The sequence below is a fragment of the Leucoraja erinacea genome, chromosome 16 (assembly GCF_028641065.1).
Source record: "Leucoraja erinacea ecotype New England chromosome 16, Leri_hhj_1, whole genome shotgun sequence".
In the NCBI taxonomy this organism is placed as follows: domain Eukaryota; kingdom Metazoa; phylum Chordata; class Chondrichthyes; order Rajiformes; family Rajidae; genus Leucoraja; species Leucoraja erinaceus.
Window position 1 is genome coordinate 37,242,387 of NC_073392.1, and position 18,504 is coordinate 37,260,890.

Sequence of the window (18,504 nt, forward strand, 5' to 3'; positions counted from 1 at the left end):
CGATAAGAGTTGCAGTGCCAGAGACTCAGGTTCCATCCTGACTACGGGTGCTGTCTATACGGAGTTTGCATGTTCTCCCCTTGTCCTGCGTGGGTTTTCTCTGAGATCTTCGGTTTCCACCCACGCGTAAAGACACACCGGTTTGTAGGTTAATTGAATTGGTAAAACTGTAAATTGTCCCTAGTGTGTGTAGCTCAGTGTTAACGTGCGGGGGTCGCTGGTCGGCGTGGACTCGGTGGGCCGAAGGGCCCGTTTCCGCGCCGTATCTCTAAAACTAAACTTAGAAACATATCAACTTAATTTATGACAAAACATTTAACTTCAAAGGTCATGAGAGATTATTTTACCCAAGTTAATATTCAGATACATGAAAGTGCTCATTTGCTGAAAGGTTTTCCATAAGTAAATTGACATATTCAAGGTTAATAATGTATTTGTGAAAACCTGTGCCAGCAGAGAAGGGGAGTAGTGATGTGTTGGGGGTGGAGCAAGGTTTGAGGTTAGTCAGCAAGATTTGAATCAAGGTTCGAGGTCTGAAGAATGTTTAACAGATGACTGCTTAGAAAGTGACAAATATTTCAAGACTTGACTTCACCAAGACATCATTGGCACACTCCCATCAGGTCTATTTATTCTAACACTCTGCCCACTTAGTTACTCAAGCACATTGTGGCCACTGAGTTTTTGAACATTTTGTGTCAATGCTGTCTGACCCGCTGAGTTACTCCAGCACTTTGTGTCATATTTATCTAAACCAGTATCTGCAGTTCCTTGTTTCTAGGTACATTAACTTTCACCAAATGGAGTTTCCATGTTAACGATAAAAACAGAATTTTGCACTTCCTCATGCAAATTGGCCATGCAAATTTCTACCCACTTTGCTTTCTCCGTTCTGGCGGCGGCGACCCGAATCCGGGGCTCGGCCGCGGGCCAGTGGATGACATCGTCGGGAGCTCGCGGGTCACAGGTTGATGCCTGTTTTCCGGAGCTCCCGTGGCAACAACTGCGTCCGCTGGACTGGAGGGTCGGCACCTTCGACCACCCCCGGGCTGCGGCGCTTGAACCGCGGGACTGACTTACCATCGCCCGGTGGGGTATAGCCTCGGCGCAGAGGGAGAAGAGGAGGGAAGAGACAGCAACCCTAAGACTTTTGCCTCCATCACAGTGAGGAGGTGCTTGGTGAACTCACTGTGGTGGATGTTAATTTGTGTTTATTGTGTGTTGTTTATTATTACATGTATGGCTGCAGGCAACGGGTAGGGAACGGGTGCGTTGGGGGAGCAGACCCAATGGATCTGCACTTGGTCTAGTACCCCGTAAACTTTTAATTCTCCCAGCCACCACCTTACCATTCCCCCCCAAAAAAGTCTGAAGGGATTCGACCAGAAACATCACATATCCGTGTTCTCCAGAGATAGACACAAAAAGCTAGAATAACTCCGCGTGTCAGGCAGCATCTCTGAAGAAAATAAATAGGTGATGCTTTGGGTCGAGACCCTTCTTCAGGTGTTGCCTGACCCACTGGGTTACTTCAACACTTTGAGTCTCTTTCTCCCCGGAATGTTATAAGATCTCCTTTATTCTTCTCAATGTAAATGTGTATAGTCCCAACATAATCTCTTCTGTATTCCTAGGCTCCCCTGAAATACCAAATATGTCAAGCACTTTGCGTATATTCAATGACTCTTCCCCCAACATTCCTTATAGTAGAGAATGTCAATAATACAATTCTCAGAGAAGAAATACTTCATCTTCATCGTCATCTTAAATAGGTGATCCCTCGTTCCAAAATTATGCCCCTTGTTCCATCTACCCTTCATATCAGAAACAATCTCTCAGCATCTGTCCTGTCAACCCCAGCCAGAACCTTAACATGTTTATACAATATCTTTTTTTTTAAATGCACTCAATGAGCCAAATCTAGTGAGTGCAAAGTCATAAGGTCTTAAGAGATAGGAGTAGAATTAGGGCAGTTAGCCCATCAAGTCTACTGTGCCATTCAATCATGGCTGATCTATCTCTCCCTCCTAAGCCCATTCTCCTGCCTTCCCCCATAACCCTCGACACCCGTACCAATCAAGAATCTATCTATCTCTGCCTTGAAAACATCAATTGACTTGGCAGCTAAACGAGGGGAATTGAGATATAAAGAATATCTCTATATATGTTAAACCCTTCCGTCTCAGGAACCAGTCTTATGCTATTGAGTTAATTCAGGGACCAGTGCCTGTGGACATGTTTGATCTTTTATTTCAATGCAACTTTCTTGTACTAATCCTGTATTCTTTGATTCTTTCAACATCCAAACATCTGTTTGAAATCTATTGAATTCCATCGGTTCAGTACATTCTGAGTGTAGACTATCTTGGTCATTAAAATACAATACAAAATTAAAACCTTTAAAACACAAGAAACCAATTTAAATTAAAGAAATAATTTAACATATCTTAATTAAGACAATTAGAACATAGAACATAGTACGGTACAGCACAGGAACATGTCCGTCAGCCCACAATCAACCTGAAACATCACCCATGCCTTTTCTCCAGAGATGCTGCCTGTCCTGCTGAGTTACTCCAGCATTCTGTGTCTATCTTCAATGATAGTGGAAGATTGTTTTTGGACTGGGAGGCCTGTAACTAGTGGTGTGCCTCAGGGATTGGTGCTGGGCCCCATTGCTGTTTGTGGTTTATCTCAACGATTTGGATGTGAATGTACAAGACATGATTAGTAATTTGCAGATAAATAAAGCCCCTGACCCACTTAGGAAACCTGAATGGAGACTTTGCGCCCCACCCAAGGTTTTCGTGTGGTTCCTGGAGGTTGCAGGTGGTTGCCGGAGGTTGCAGGTAGTGGAAGCAGGTAGGGAGACTGACAAAAACCTCCAGGAACCACACGGAAACCTTGCGTGGGGCGCAAAGTCTCGAGAGGTTTCTGTTCAGGTTTTCTAAGTGGGACAGGGGCATAAAGCAAGATGGTTATCACACATTACAGCAGGATGTTGATCAATTGGGCAAGTTGGGCTGAGGAATGGTTAATGGGATTTAATGCAGATCTCAAACCAGGGCAGGACCTACATAGTAAATGGCAGGGCTCTGGGGGGTGTTGTAGAGCAGAATGATGTAGGAGTGCTGGTACATAATTCCATGAAACTGGCATCAAAGGTGGGTAAGGTGGTCTAGAAAGTTTGCGGCACATTGGCCTTCATCAGTCAGCGTATTGAAATGTTGGAATGTTATGTTACCGTGTACAAGATGTTGTTGAGGCTACAGTTGGAGTATTATTTTCAGTTTTGGTCACCCTCCTATAGGAAAGACGTTGTCAAGCTGGAAAGAGTGTAAAGAGGATCTACAAGGATATTGCCAGGACTCGAGGGACTGAGCTAAAGGGAGAGGTTGGGCAGGCTAGGACTTTACTCCTTGGGGTACAGGAGGATGAGGGGTGATCTTATAGGTGCAGAAGGTCCCGAGGGGGAAGAGATAGGATATTACATTTCCTAACGTATCTGCTGAGAAATGCATGGAAGCTTTCATTCCATCATTGGTGTTTAGTTTAGAGATACAGCGCGGAGACAAGCCCAGTGAATCCGCCCCGACCAGCGATCCCCTCACACTAACACTGCCCCACACACACTTGGGACAGTTTTTACATTGATACCAAGCCAATTAACCTACAAACCTGTACGTTTTTGGAATGTGGGTGGAAACCAAAGATCTCGGAGAAAACCCACGCAGGTGATGGGAGAACGTACAAACTCCGTACAGACAGCACCCGTAATCGGGTCTCTGGCACTGTAAATCAGCAACACTATCGCTGCATGTGTATGAAGAGTCCAAAGACATAGTATAAACCAATGATGTAACGGCAGGGTCAGTCTTGATCTACTGTGCTGACATCTAAGACTGAGGCATTTGTACTCAAATCCCAAAACTCCACACATGGACGTTAAAATTTGTTATTTCTGAACAGAATCTAACAGAAACAGTTAGCAAAATATTTTCCAATACTTGCATTTCTTTTGCACCATAAATAATGGTTACACATTGCTATTTACGAAGAACAAGTGCCTAATATTAAGGCAGGCAGCTTTACTATCCCCCGTCCTCAGTATGATCTTGACACTGTGTTCTCTGCTGTATTTTTTCATTGCCCTCCATCCTTCTGCTGGATTCACATGAATAACCACATATGCTTTCTGATATTGCACAGATATGTCCTTGCTAATGACTTGCACTCTCTAATGTGCCTCTGTGGTCAGTTAACACATAGAAGTCCAATTTCCTTTGGAAACGGAGCTTCAGAGCTCATGCTCAAACAGATTCAAGCCACGAGCACGTAATACATCATTCATATCAAAGGAAATCAGAAACATCCCTGGTGTGCAGTCATATAGAGCAGTCACATGCACTGGACTCCAGCACGACTGTTCGGTGCATATCATTTTCTGAGCTGCATGCCCGAGTTAGATTTTGTTGTACAGAACAGCCAATCGTGATAACATTTTGTAGTACAACAAAATGAAATGATTCTCTACATCTGACATGTTTGATTAGAACCAGCCTTTGAGCTTATGGGAGTTGTATTGATGTGGGGCTGTGCTGTATTATAAATAATATTATATATGATTTGTGACACATAGTATCCGTGTCCATCGTAACATCTAATACGATTTCAAATGTGTAACAGCATTTGCAATTATTTTGATATTCCCCCGAGATTGGTGATACCAGCTGTAAAGACTGGAAATAATCTCCCCTCTTGACATTTGCCAGAGTATTATTTACTGGGTATTATTTGCCAGTGTATAGGCACAAAATGCTGGAATAACTCTGCTGGACAGGCAGCATCTCTAGAATGGGTGACGTTCCGGGTCGAGACCCTTCGTCAGACGGAGAGTCAGGGGAGAGGGAGACTAGAGATTTGGAAGGGTAAAGGGCCTGTCCCACTTGGCCATCATTTGTGCGTAATTTACGTGACATGATGCACGTTATGCGCGCATGGTGCGTGATGACATAGGCAGTGGCGCGCAGCGTCGCAGGATTTTGTGATGTACAAAATCTTCGCGCATCATCTGCGTGACGCACAAATGACGGCCAAGTGGGGCAGGCCCTTAAGGTGGGAAAACAACAGATCCAAGCATACGATGCTAAGGAAATATAGAATGGTTCGTTGTTAACCGAGGGGAGGTGACAACGTGGAAAATTATCAGAAAAATTAATCAGGAGAGTGAAACTAGTCGGAGAACTAGGATGGGCGAAGTTTTGGAGAAAGAGGGAAAGCAAGGGCTGCTTGAAGTTAGAGTGATCAATATTTATCCCGCTGGGTTGCAAGCTGCTACTCGAGGTGCTATTCCTCCAATCTGCGTTGGATTTATATTGAATTTACGTCCAATTTAGAGACTTGCAACTAACGATGGATTTACTCAATGAAAAATTGACGTTCTTTGGATGACTGTACATAGCTCACACATAAAAGGCCTCAAATCAGACACAACATAACCATGCTAACCAGTTAAAGGGATTTATCGCCAGGCAACTGGCAACATATTCCACAGATGTCTCAATCCATGAAAAAAGTTCACTTTATTTCTCAGCTTAATTAGTTATTTAAATACTGGAATTGATAACACACCTAGGGTAGCATGGCAGCATAATGGCGCAGAGACCCAGGTTCAATCCTGTCTATGGGTGCTTGTTTGTATGGAGTTTGTACATTCGCCCTGCGACCTGTATGGGTTTTCTCAGTGGTCTTTAGTTTCCTCCCACACTCCAAAGACGTACAGGCTGTAGGTGAATTGGCTTTGTTATAAATGTAAAATTGTCCCCAATGTGTGTAGGGTCGTGTTAACGTGCGGCGATCAGTGTTTGGTGCGGACACGGTGGGCTGAAGGGCCAGTTTCCGTGCTGTATCTCTAAACTAAACCTACAAAGCCTAATATCCTGTTTCAGAGGGCGACCAAATCAATTTCATTAATTTAACTGGCAGTCATTATATGTCACCATATGAGCAATAACAACTGCCAGTTAAATCAATTTCATTAATTTAACTGGCAGTTGTTATTGCTCATATGGTGACATATAATGACAGTGCCTTATGATATTTTCACCACAATAACCCAGGGTTAGCAAATATGCAGATGGGTGGCAGTGTGAACTGTGAGGAGGATGCTATGGGAATGCAGGGCGACTTGGACAGGTTGGGCGAGTGGGCAGATGCATGGCAGATGAAGTTTAATGTGGATAAATGTGAGGTTATCCACTTTGGTAGCAAAAACAGGAAGGCAGATTACTATCTAAATGGCGTCAAATTGGGAAAAGGGGAAGTACAACGGGATCTGGGGGTCCTTGTACATCAGTCTATGAAAGTAAGCATGCAGGTACAGCAGGCAGTGAAGAGAGTGAATGGCATTTTGGCCTTTATAACAAGAGGCGTCGAGTATAGGAGCAAAGAGGTCCTTCTGCAGTTGTACTGGGGCCCTAGTGAGACCACACCTGGGCACCTGTGCAGTTTTGGGCCACTAATTTGAGGAAGGACATTCTTGCTATTGAGGGAGTGCAGCATAGGTTTACAAGGTTAATTCACGGGATGGCAAGACTGTCATACATTCTGGAGTTTAGAAGGATGAGAGGCTATCTTATTAAAGCATTGTTAAGGGTTTGGACACGCTAGAAGCAGGAAACATGTTCCCAATGTTGGGGGAGTCCAGAACCAGGGGCCACAGTTTAAGAATAAGGGGTAAGCCATTTAGAACGGAGACAAGGAAACACTTTTTCTCACAGAGAGTTGAGAGTCTGTGGAATTCTCTGCCTCAGAGGGCGTGGAGGCCAGTTCACTGGATACTTTGAAGAGAGAGCTAGATAAGGGCTCTTAAAGATAGCAGAGTCAGGGGATATGGGGAGAAGGCAGGAACGGGATACTGATTGGGGATGATCAGCCATGATCACATTGAATGGCGGTGCTGGCTCGAAGGGCCAAATGGCCTACTCCTGCACCTATTGTCTATTAAATCTCAATTGTCATTATGTGGTTGTATTTACATTTCTAAACATGGGGAAGAGTGCAAGGCCACCAGTTGTATAGTTACAATATGCTTTATGCATGAAGCAACTATCGTTAGATGAATCAGCATCATCTCATGTAATGAATACACAATTTTCAGGTTTTTCACCGAAATGAGAAAAAGTATTTTGCTGGCGCTCGAGATGAACAATTATGTTTGACTATTTGTGGAGGCAAATGCCAACTTTTAATAGCTTCTTATAGTTCTTGTATTAGTCCAATACAATTAACATTAAGTCATAAAGCAAATACTTTTCGAGTACCAAAGCATGCGATCTACAAACATCCTCATCTCTATAATTGAGTTGGTCCAATAATGGGTACAGGCAAGAGGGAACATAGTTTCAATTAATCTTGTGTTCACTTCTTGACCAAGAGAACTTCAGAATTTAGAAGAACTGAAATTGCAGTAAATGTGTCATAGAGGCATAGAGTGATACAGCGTGGAAACAGGCCCTTGTCCACACCAGCCAACCAGTCACATCAACACTAATTTCACCTGCCTCCATTTGGCCCCATATCCCTTCAAACCTGCCCTATCCATGTATGTACCGGTCTAACTGTTTCTCAAATTTTGCATTACTCCCTGCCTCAACTACCACCTACCAATGTTATCCCTCTGATTCCTATGAAATCTATTCCCCTTCACCTTAAACCCCTGCTGTCTGGTCCTCGATTCCCTTACTCTATGCATCTACCTGATCTATTCCTATCATGATTTTATTAGTAGCAGCACTCCCAGGTCTCTTTTCACCTCCGATTCCTTAATTCTCACCTCATACTTTCATACAACTCTCAGGTTCCTGAATAAACCCACATAGCACTAATTGTACCTCAATAACTGGACACAACAGTCCCACTACTGTCATTTGTTTATTTTCTAATTGTGTTTTGTATTCACGCGTTTTTGTAGTCTTTTTTAAATACATTTTATGTACAATGTATAATTTGTATGTCTTTATTCCTACTACCAAAGTGCTTGGCTGCACACTTTGCTACTGCATATTGCATCTGCCACATCTGTACATCTTTGGTGCAATTTTGTCTTCTACATTAAAGACAGGCAACATATTTCTTCAATGCTGTATTTATTTTACAATTTCCCTTTATTTTATTCTTGCCATTGCTCCTGCGGGACCCACACTTTAAAAAAAAAAGCTTACTTTCTTCACATAGAACGAGGCTATTAAATTCATCAAGTATATGTTGTCTCCTGGAGCATTGCCATCAATTCCATTCCACACTTGTGTCCCTGCAATCTATCTTGACTCTCATGCCCTCAACTCCCCTCTGAATCACTTGCCATCCACCTGCACCAGGGGTAATTTAAAGTGGCCAGTTAAACTACCACCCTGCACTTCTTCGCGATGACAAGGGAAGCAGACAGCACCAAAGGTCACAATGGAGTAACTGGAGCTCTAATCTTCCTGAAACACCCAGCCCCTCACAAACTCATGTGCACAGTGAAAAGCTCTTGTTGCGTGCTAACCAGCCAGTGGAAACACGATACATGATTACAATCGAGCCGTTCACAGTGCACAGATACATGATAAGGGAATAACGTTTAATGCAAGGCAAAACCAGTAAAGTCCAATCAAAGATAGTCTGATGGTAGGATGGTTCAGTTGCCTGATAGCAGCTGGGAAGAATCTGTCTCCGAACTGGAGGTGTGCGTTTTCACACTTTTGCCCGATGGGGGTTTAAAATTCTACCTATAGTTTTGCACTTTACATTCATATTCACGCTTTCCTGCTTCATTTGTAGCTAGTTCTCCCATTTTCACGACTCTTCTTGGCTTCATTATACACCTCTTTTTTTATGCTCCACTTCTATTTTCCATCTCCTGAGTTAACCATGGATGAAGTACTGTTTCCATGGAGAGTTTTTATTTCTCAAAAATGGAAACAAAAAACTTTGTGGATAAATCTGATGTATTTTTCAAATGTGTGCCATTATCAACTAGCAAACCTTTGATCCCAATTACCCAATCTTCCTTAGCCAAATTGATCCCACGCAATTGGATTGGAATATCACGACTGGTTTCCAACGGAGCTGTGTTGATCTTGAACACAATGCAAAACATTATGTGTTGGAAGGAACTGCAGATGCTGGTTTAAACCGAAGATAAGCACAACATGCTGGAGTAACTCGTCGGGGCAAGCAGCATCTCTGGAGAGAAGGAATGGATGACATTTCGGGTCGAGATCCTTCATCAGATTTTATCCCATTTATGTGAAGAATCCTTTTCTATAAATTCACTAATAATCCTTTCCTATTGCACAAGACAGGTATCAACACAGCCCATTTTGAATTGATTTTGTGAAATATTGTTCTGGTATTGTACTGTAATCCGTGCATTTAATGAGGACATCCTCAAAACTTACATTTGCTAGTCCTACAATCTCGATGGTAACATTACAAACTATCAAGGAGGCTAAGGGACTCTCTCTCTCTTGTGTCTCTGGGGAATTCAATGTCTTTGATCAATGAGCCATACCAATGAGTTGACTCACGTCACAGTAAGGAACATGTTCGACAAGCAACGTTGCCTATCCATGTTCTCCAGAGATACTGCCTGACTAGCTGAGTTTCTCAAGCACTCAGTTTTTTTTTAATCTGTAGGAAGGAACTGCAGATAGTGGTTTACACCGAAGAGAGACACAAAATGCTGAAGTAACTCAGTGGGACAGGCAGCATTTCAGCTGAGAAGGAATGAGTGACGTCTCGACCACAAACATCAACCATTCCTTCTCTCCAGAGATGCTGCCTTTGATACTCCAGTATTGTGTCTACCCTGTGTTTAAGCCTATTAAGGAATCTGTGATCACATCACCCTACATTGCGGTACAAATTATAAAAGTCCAGCAGTCTTTGTCAGTAATGCTAGACAGCAAAAGTAAAGTTGAGAAGGAGGAGTGTCATAAGGTCATAGTAATAGGATCAGAATTAGGCCATTCAGCCCATCAGGTCTGCTCCACCACCATTCAATCATGGCTGATCTAGCTCTCCCTCCTAATCCCATTCTCCTGCCTTCTCCCCATAACCTCTGACACCCGTACCAATCAAAAATCTATCTATCTCAGCCTTAAAAATATCAATTGACTTGGCCTCCACAGCCTCCTATGGAAAAATACCACAGATTCACCACCCTCTGACTAAATAAATTCCTTCTCATCTTCCTAAAGGAACTTCCTTTAATTCTGAGGCTATGGCCTCTCGTCGTAAACTACCCCACATCCACACTCACCTTTCACTATTCGGTAAGTTTCAATGAGGTGCCCCTTCATCCTTCTAAACTCCAGTGAGTGCAGGTCCAGTGCCATCAAACACTCATCATATATTAACTCACTCATTCCTGGGATCATTCATGTGAACCTCCTTTGGACCCTCTCCAGAGCCAGTACATCCTTCCTCAGATGGGGTGCCTGAAATTGCCCAAAAGTGTGGCAGAGGCTGCTAACAATACATTCATGCCCCAGGAGAAGCAAATGGTATGTTAGCATTCATAGCAAAAGGATTCGAGTATAAGAGCAGGGAGGTTCTATTGCAGTTGTATAGGGTCTTGGTGAGACCATACCTGGAGTATTGCATACAGTTTTGGTCTCCTAATCTGAGGAAAGACATTCTTGCCATAGAGGGAGTACAGAGAAGGTTCACCAGACTGATTCCTGGGATGGCAGGACTTTCATATGAAGAAAGACTGGATAGACTCGGCTTGTACTCGCTAGAATTTAGAAGATTGAGGGGGGATCTTATAGAAATGTACAAAATTCTTAAGGGGTTGGACAGGCTAGATGCAGGAAGATTATTCCCGATGTTGGAGAAGTCCAGAACTAGGGGTCACAGTTTAAGGATAAGAGGGAAGTCTTTTAGGTCCGAGATGTGAAAATCATTTTTTACACAGAGAGTGGTGAATCTGTAGAATTCTCTGCCACAGAAGGTAGTTGAGGCCAGTTCATTGGCTATATTTAAGATAAGATGTGGCCCTTGTGGCTAAAGGGATCAGGGGGTATGGAGAGAAGGCAGGGATGGGATACTGAGTTGGATGATCAGCCATGATCGTATTGAATGGTGGTGCAGGCTCGAAGGGCCGAATGGCCTACTAGTGCACCTATTTTCTATGTTTCTATGAGACACAAGGAACTGCAGATGCCACATGCATTATGTCCCATTCATCAATTGCCACCCCACCCCTCCCCAACCCCCAGAGTATTTTCTTTTCCAAATGGCATGTCGAAGTTACGGTCAGAAATAGGCACAACAAATCTATGATCATAAAGTCAGAAGTGAATCAATTTCTTTACAAAAAGTTAGTTCTAGTTCTGTTAGTTCAATTCCATTGATTAAACATTTCTCTAATGTAATAAGGTCATATGCAGAATTAGGCCATTCGGCCCATCAAGTCTATTCCGCCATTCAATCATGGCTGATGTATCTCTACCTCCTAACCCCATTCTCCTGCCTTCGCCCCATAACCTCTGACACCCGTACCAATCAAGAATCTACCTTAAATATATCCAATGACTTGGCCTCCGCAGCCTTCTGTGGCAAAGAATTCCACAGATTCACCGCCCTAGGTGTGGTTAACTTTTCACAAAATCAGTTAAAATGCCAGGCTCCACAACTTGGTGATGCTCTAAATATTCCCAGCGTACAAAAGAAATTCTGGAGTTGGCCAAGTCTGAGAATTTTCCTCGGATAACTTGGGAACAAGTCTTACTCCTCCTCAGTTTCCTCACTGATATATTTATGTTAACAGTACAGTCATGATATTGAAATTTATCTGCCCCTTGAGCAATTATTAAAATATATTATAATTTTTCAGGCTAGCCAAAGCTAGCTGCAGGGACAGCAAGTATAGGAATAATGCCAGTTCCCCAGGATGAATACATTATAAAAGTGACAGGCGGTGATTAACACAAGAAGTCTTCAATGATACTTCTCCCACATGAGCGGAATAGAAAGTTGATATGATGATTTGGTGAAGTAGGGAATACACATTCATAATAAGAGCAACATCCCCACATATCTCCTGGTCAAAAGGGTGAATTTACTACTGCTGCAAGAGATTGCACTAAGGGAGGATTTTTGGCAAGCGCCTTTAGATCTTTCAGCAAAGCCTAGCAAGCAGCACGACAAACTAGATGTGAAAAGCATAGTTGCAGCCACAAAAAAGGACATGGGCTCAACTGTGTGAGTTTCATAAAGGTTACAGCACACAGAGTCCACTTCATTCACTCAAAGGACTGGAGACATTTCCATTTGCACAACTGCAGACCACTGCCTTCATCAATGGTCCAAGTGAGCAACTCTAAACTGCCTTGATTATAATCTCCTTTGCACACAGATCAGAAGAGTTAGAGGAGGGAGGGCTAAAGAACATGCCCTTATGCAATGCCCCTGGATTTCAGTGCGACCCAGTGCAGGCTGCAGCCAAGTGGGATGTAATTGTGTGTAAACTGACTGAGATTACAACAGCAGCATGGCAATGTACAGAAAAGCAGCACACTTCAAAAGCATAACATTGGCTGTAAAAGTATTGGAATACTCTGGGGTCATGAAAAATAATACATAAAAGCTAGACTTTCATTTGGTGCTGGCACAGTGCCAGCTTGATTAAAATCAATAGGGCCTGCTAAGTATCAGGGTTCCCCGAGACTGCAGACTGGCGGTAACCAACTGCATATAAAAGGAAGGCCATGTACAGGATGCTAATTATTGTGGGAGCTTTATTCAGACACAGCATAAACTATGGTCACATGACACGTGCTTTCTTTGACCTCTGACAGAACAGGATACGTGTCTTTTCTGAAAAAGCAATGCCACAGTTTGGTGCAATGGTTCCGTTACCAATGGTTTAAATATACATAAACAGAAAATAACCCTTCAAAAATCAATTATAACAATGAGTACAAATGAACATTTTGTTTCTATCCCTTCACTTCTTAAAAAAAAGTATTCAGAGATTCATTTTTGGTTCAGTTAAGAGATATAGCACGGAAACAGGCCCTTCGGCCCACCGAGACCGCACCGACCAGCGATCCCCACATATTAACACTATCCGACACACACCATGGACAATTTTACAATTATACCAAGCCAATTAACCTACAAACCTGTCGGTCTTTGGAGTGTGGGGGGAAACCGAAGGTCTCCGAGAAAACCCACGTGGTCACGTGAAGAACATACAAATTCCGTACAGACAGCGCCCATAGTCAGAATTGAACCAGGATCTCTGGCGCTGTAAGCGTGTAAGGCAGCGAGTTTACCGCTGTGCCACCGTACCACATGTAGCTAAAAGGATTTTCAGTTCTGCTTTGTGTGCAATGAAGGCAAAAAATTGGAAGACTTCATGGTCAGTCCAGCCCTTTAGATAAGTCAGCACAATTCAAAATGCATGTTTCAATGGTTAATTCTCAGGTGGTATATGGGGCAATTTTGAACATTTTGGCTGCTGCAGCTGTGTTTAATAGACCTGATGGAGACTTGGCAAGATTGAATTACATAAACCTCAGGAAATGACTGAAAAAGCACAAAAAGGCATAGTGAAACCGGGACCTGCGTTGATGTCTTTGTTAGCAGCAATCCTACAGGTCTCTCAGCGGCTCAATTGCAAATTTCCCTTCCAGTGCACCGTAAAGCAGTAACACGCAAAATAATTGATTAAATATGAAAAAACACATCTTCACGCAATGTCGAAGGACACAGTTAATTTCTGCTGTTGAGTTTTCACCCAACCTTTTCTCAAGTGAAATGCAAAAACTGAAAGGATAATGCATCTCCTTTCTCTTCCGAATAATGGGCCTGTCCCACTTAGGCGATTTTTTAGGCGACTGCCAGCGACTAGGACAATGGACTTCACTAAAGTCAGCACTGGCAACAACCTACGTTAATCTGGCGACAACCTACAACAGCCCAAATTGTCGCCACTGTTACCAAAAACTTTTCAACATGTTGAAAAATTTTCGGCAGTCGCCTGTAGTCGCCCAGGTAGTACAGGCCCATTACCCCATAATCTTCAACAAGCTGGTCGAGCCAATATATTCAGTTTTAATAGGTAACTGAGGTTGCAACCTGCAAGCTGTCAAAATTAAATCTTAGTACTCACCTGTTGTTGGATTTACATCTTCACTTGCTCTGGGGAGGGGAGCAGCACTGGTAAACGAAGGTTCACTGGGATGAACAATCTGTACAAGCTGGTAACTGATATTATGCCTTGCAGCCCCTTTCAGATGGAAACACTTGTATTAGATTTCAGTGAATACAAGCACAGTAAATGTTAACCGCACCATATCAATTAAGCATAAACACAAATTATTACTAGATACTTATACTTGCAGACAAAACAGTTTTGTACACTATGCAAAAATAAAAGTTCTTGTAGATATTTAAATTATTAATGCCCTTGAATTATTTATCAATTCATTCAAAAACAGTACAAAATGCTTCACAGAAATTGTTATTCCACATTATAACAAGGGAACTATGAAGCTTTGAGTCTGAAGAAGGGTCTTGACCCAAAACATCATTTAACCAATTTCTTCAGAGATGCTGCCTGACCCAGTGAGTTACTCCAGTACTTTGTGTCTTGGTTTGGTATAAACCAGCATCTTTTTATTAAACTTTTCTGATTCTGATTTATCATTTATATTAATTTTATATATTTTTTGTTTCCCATCTCTTATTCGTTCTTTTGCTGCCTGCCATTCTGGAGAGGGCTGGATGGCTGCTGCTAGTTAAATTGGTAGCTGGGGAATCATTTCTTTTTGGATAAGGAAGTGGAAACGGAAGGAGTAAGTGGTTCATTCAGCATATTGCTGTGATTCTATCCACAGGAGTTCATTCAGGAAGACAAGAAGATTGTAGTGGAAGGAGGCTTTTTCAGTCTGGAGTTCTGTGACCAGTGGCAGTTCCATCGGGATCTGTGCTGGGACCTCTGTCCTATGTACTACGTACTAGATATAAACTGGCTATAGCGTTTCAGGTGCAAAGTGACATTTAAGTAAATACTACCATTTAATAAGGGAGATGAAGTCCCACAAGGCATCAGTCTCGCATTGTAACACCAAAGTTTGCACATCCCAACTTGCACAAAATAAAATAGCGATGTTATGGGAAATTCAGAAACTTGCAGCCTCTTCATAAGCCCATAAGTGATAGGAGCAGAATTAGGCCATTCAGCCCTTCAGGCCCATTCCACCATTCAATCATGGATGCTCTATCTTCCCCTCTCAAATCCATTCTCCTGCCTTCTCCCCATAACCCCCGTCACACGTACCAATCAGGAATCCATCTACGTCTGCCTTAAATATATCCATTAAATTGGTATCCACAGCTTTCTGTGCCAATGAATTCCACAGATTCACCACCCTCTGACTCAAGTAATTGCTCCTCATCTCCTTCCTTTAATTCTGAGGCTATGACCTCTAGTCCTAGACTCTCCAGGAGTGGAAACATTCTCTCCACATCCACTCTATCCAAACCTTTCAATATTCTGTACATTTCTATCTTAAGAAATACCTTGAAAATAATTGGATTTGCTGTATGAAATCATTTTCTAATGGCATACTGGGTCAGAATTTTACTGATTAAGCAAATTCTCTGGCCTAAATGTGTTAGTTTTATCTATGAAGATTGTGATTACCACAGGCAATTAGTTATTTCTATTTAAAGTGACCTGAGAATTCCTTTCTTTCATTTGTGAATAAGCTTATTAGATATTTCAACGTCTACTTTAATCTGATGCGTGTGTTCAATCTCCATTTCATTCATGCAAAAGAGTTAATATTTTAGTAAGAAATGTGATTTCTGCTTCTTTGTTTGTACTTGGCCGCTCAGCCAACTGAATTAAAATAATGGGGTGGCTGAGTGCAGCCTCCGCGAGGATTAAAGTCTCACAGAAACCAACATTGGGAAAAGGAAAAGCCATGCCAGAGGATTGCTAAATCATTGTGGCGCGCTCTCCTCAAAGTCAGGACTGAACACTACTCTGTGAAGAATACATTGAAATGCCCAGACTTTGACAAGTGGCTAGAATCAAATGAAGAGGGTGGTGAATCTGTGGAATTCTTTGCCACAGGAAGCTGTGGAGGTCAAGTCAATGGATGCTCTTATGGCAGTGATAGAACAGGGGTCATGGGGAGAAGGCAGGAGAATGGAGTTAGGAGGGAGAGATAGATCAGCCATGATTGAATGGTGGAGTACACTTGATGGGCTGAATGGCCTAATTCTGCTCCCATCACATGACCTTTTTAGGTCACACTATTTTTGCTTTACTACGTTTGATGTCTTTAACAGGCATTTAAAACGAAGGAAACATATAATAATTGTAACGTTACAAAGCTATATATTACAGTTCACAATGATGACCGGCTATGTAACAAGTCATTATGAGCAACATTCCTACTCCCCAAACTATCAATGTGCGTTTGTATTGTATCTGTTACCTATTATTGGTGTTAAGGTCATGCATTTTATCTGCCACAAAATAAAATTTAATGACTCTTTTGTTAGTTAACATTTCCTACATCCTATTTTCTGGTCCTCGTGCTTCTAGTAAAAAAAAGAAATGTGAGAAATAAAATTGTATTGGTTCCCAGATTTATAGGAAAGGGTGAGGCTGCTGCATTGGGATACAGAGTTTACTCTGGATTGGAGCCACACCACGCACTTCAACACTGGCCTGTTTTGAGCTCTGGTTTAATGACCCATTAAATGATACCCAACTTGGTGACAGAAGTCATTTTCTTGCTTTTACCTGGAAAACATTTCCAATGAAGCACAAGAGAGTAAAAGAAAAACAATCGTATTTAAATTAAGTTCCGGAAGTGGCGGCGCTGTTAACAGCTGCGGCTCGCCTGCAGTCCGTCTGTCTTTACTTTTTTCTGTTGTTTTTTTTGTCTTGTTTTGGTTAAGTTTTAGTTTGTTGGGTTGTGTTAGAGGGGGTGGAACATGTTCTCTGTCTCTTCCTTCGGGGGAATGCGACTTTTTCATGTCGTATCCCCCTTCTCTGCCTCCGTCTGCGCTGAGGCCTAATGGCGGAGCTGGCGGCCTCCAGCCTGCGACCGACCCCGAGGCTCCGGAGGCAGAGCCAGCCAGGGCTTACCAACGAGAGGCTGGCCGTCTTCGGGGCTGAGCAGCGGTGGCCCGACTTGCTGGTGCGGCGTTCTGGCTTTCGGCGGCGGCCTGGGGCTGATGCAGCGGGGCCCGGAGCTGGGGCAGCGGCCTGGAGCTGGGGCAGCGGCCCAGAGCGGAGACTGCAGGATCTGGAGCTGGGGCAGCGGCCCGGAGCGGAGACGGCGGGTCCTGGAGCAGCGACTGCGGGACCAGAAGCTGGCGCGGCGGCCTGGAGCTGGGGCAGCGACCTGGAGCTGGGGCATCGGCCTGGAGCTGGGGCAGCGGCCCGGTGCAGAGACTGCAGGATCTGTAGCTGGGGCGGCGACCTGGAGCTGGGGCATCGACCTGGAGCTGGGGCGGCGGCCCGGAGCTGATACTGTGGCGGGCCGTCTCGGAGCGGGGATGGCGTTCCGGCTATCGGCAGCGGCGACATCACCATGGAGGTCCGCTGGACTGGAGAGCGGCATCTCCGGCCTGGATCGACCGCCTCAGCGCAGAGGGAGAACAAGGAGGGAAGAGATGGAAACTAAGACTTTGCCTCCATCACAGTGAGGATGTGCTTGGTGAACTCACTGTGGTGGATGTTTAATTGGTGTTTATTGTATGTTTTGTTACTATTGATTCTGTGTATGACTGCAGGCAACATAGTTTCGTTCAGACCGTAAGGTCTGAATGACAATAAAGGATCTATCTATCTATCTAAATTACCCCCCTCAGGCCATTTCCCAGCAATGAAGTGTAGTCTGTTTAAAATAAAGTACTGATCAGTTCTGCTTAAGACAACAGCCATGGAGAGCTTAAGAAAGTGATTGTTTCCTTCCTTTCCAACAACAGTCCCCATTTGTAGATTCAATGGAACTCAAAAACATGAATGCTGATGTCAGTTAAAGTCAGGAAACAGGCCCTTCGGCCCAACTTGCACAATATGTTCCAGCTACACTAGTCCCATCTGCTTGTGTTTGGTCCTTATTCCTCCAAACCTGTCCGATCCATGTACTTGTCTAACTGTTTCTTAAATGTTGGGATAGTCCCTGCCTCAACTACCTCCTCAAGAGTCAAGTCAAGTCAAGAGTCAAGAGAGTCAATTTAATTGTCATTTGGACCCCTGGAGGTCCAAACGAAATGCCGTTTCTGCAGCCATACATTACACACAAATAGACCCCAGACACAACATAATTACATTTAACATAAACATCCATCACATAGCTGTGATGGAAGGCCAAATAAACTTATCTCTCCCCTGCACTCTCTCCCCCCCCCCCCGATGTCAGAGTCAAAGTCATAGCCCCCGGCTGGCGATGGCGATTGTCCCGCGGCCATTAAAGCCAC

At 43.4% G+C, this 18,504-nt stretch overlaps 1 protein-coding gene across 1 annotated transcript in view; it reads right to left on the reverse strand.

Annotated features, from left to right (window-relative positions):
* The window catches only part of fbln2 (fibulin 2), a 212,804-nt gene that overhangs the window by 185,203 nt on the left and 9,097 nt on the right, over positions 1-18,504 (reverse strand). The window contains exon 4 of the mRNA XM_055648332.1: positions 14,168-14,284. Within this exon, the coding sequence (XP_055504307.1) occupies positions 14,168-14,284 (117 nt within the window). The remainder of the gene's footprint in view (positions 1-14,167; positions 14,285-18,504) is intronic.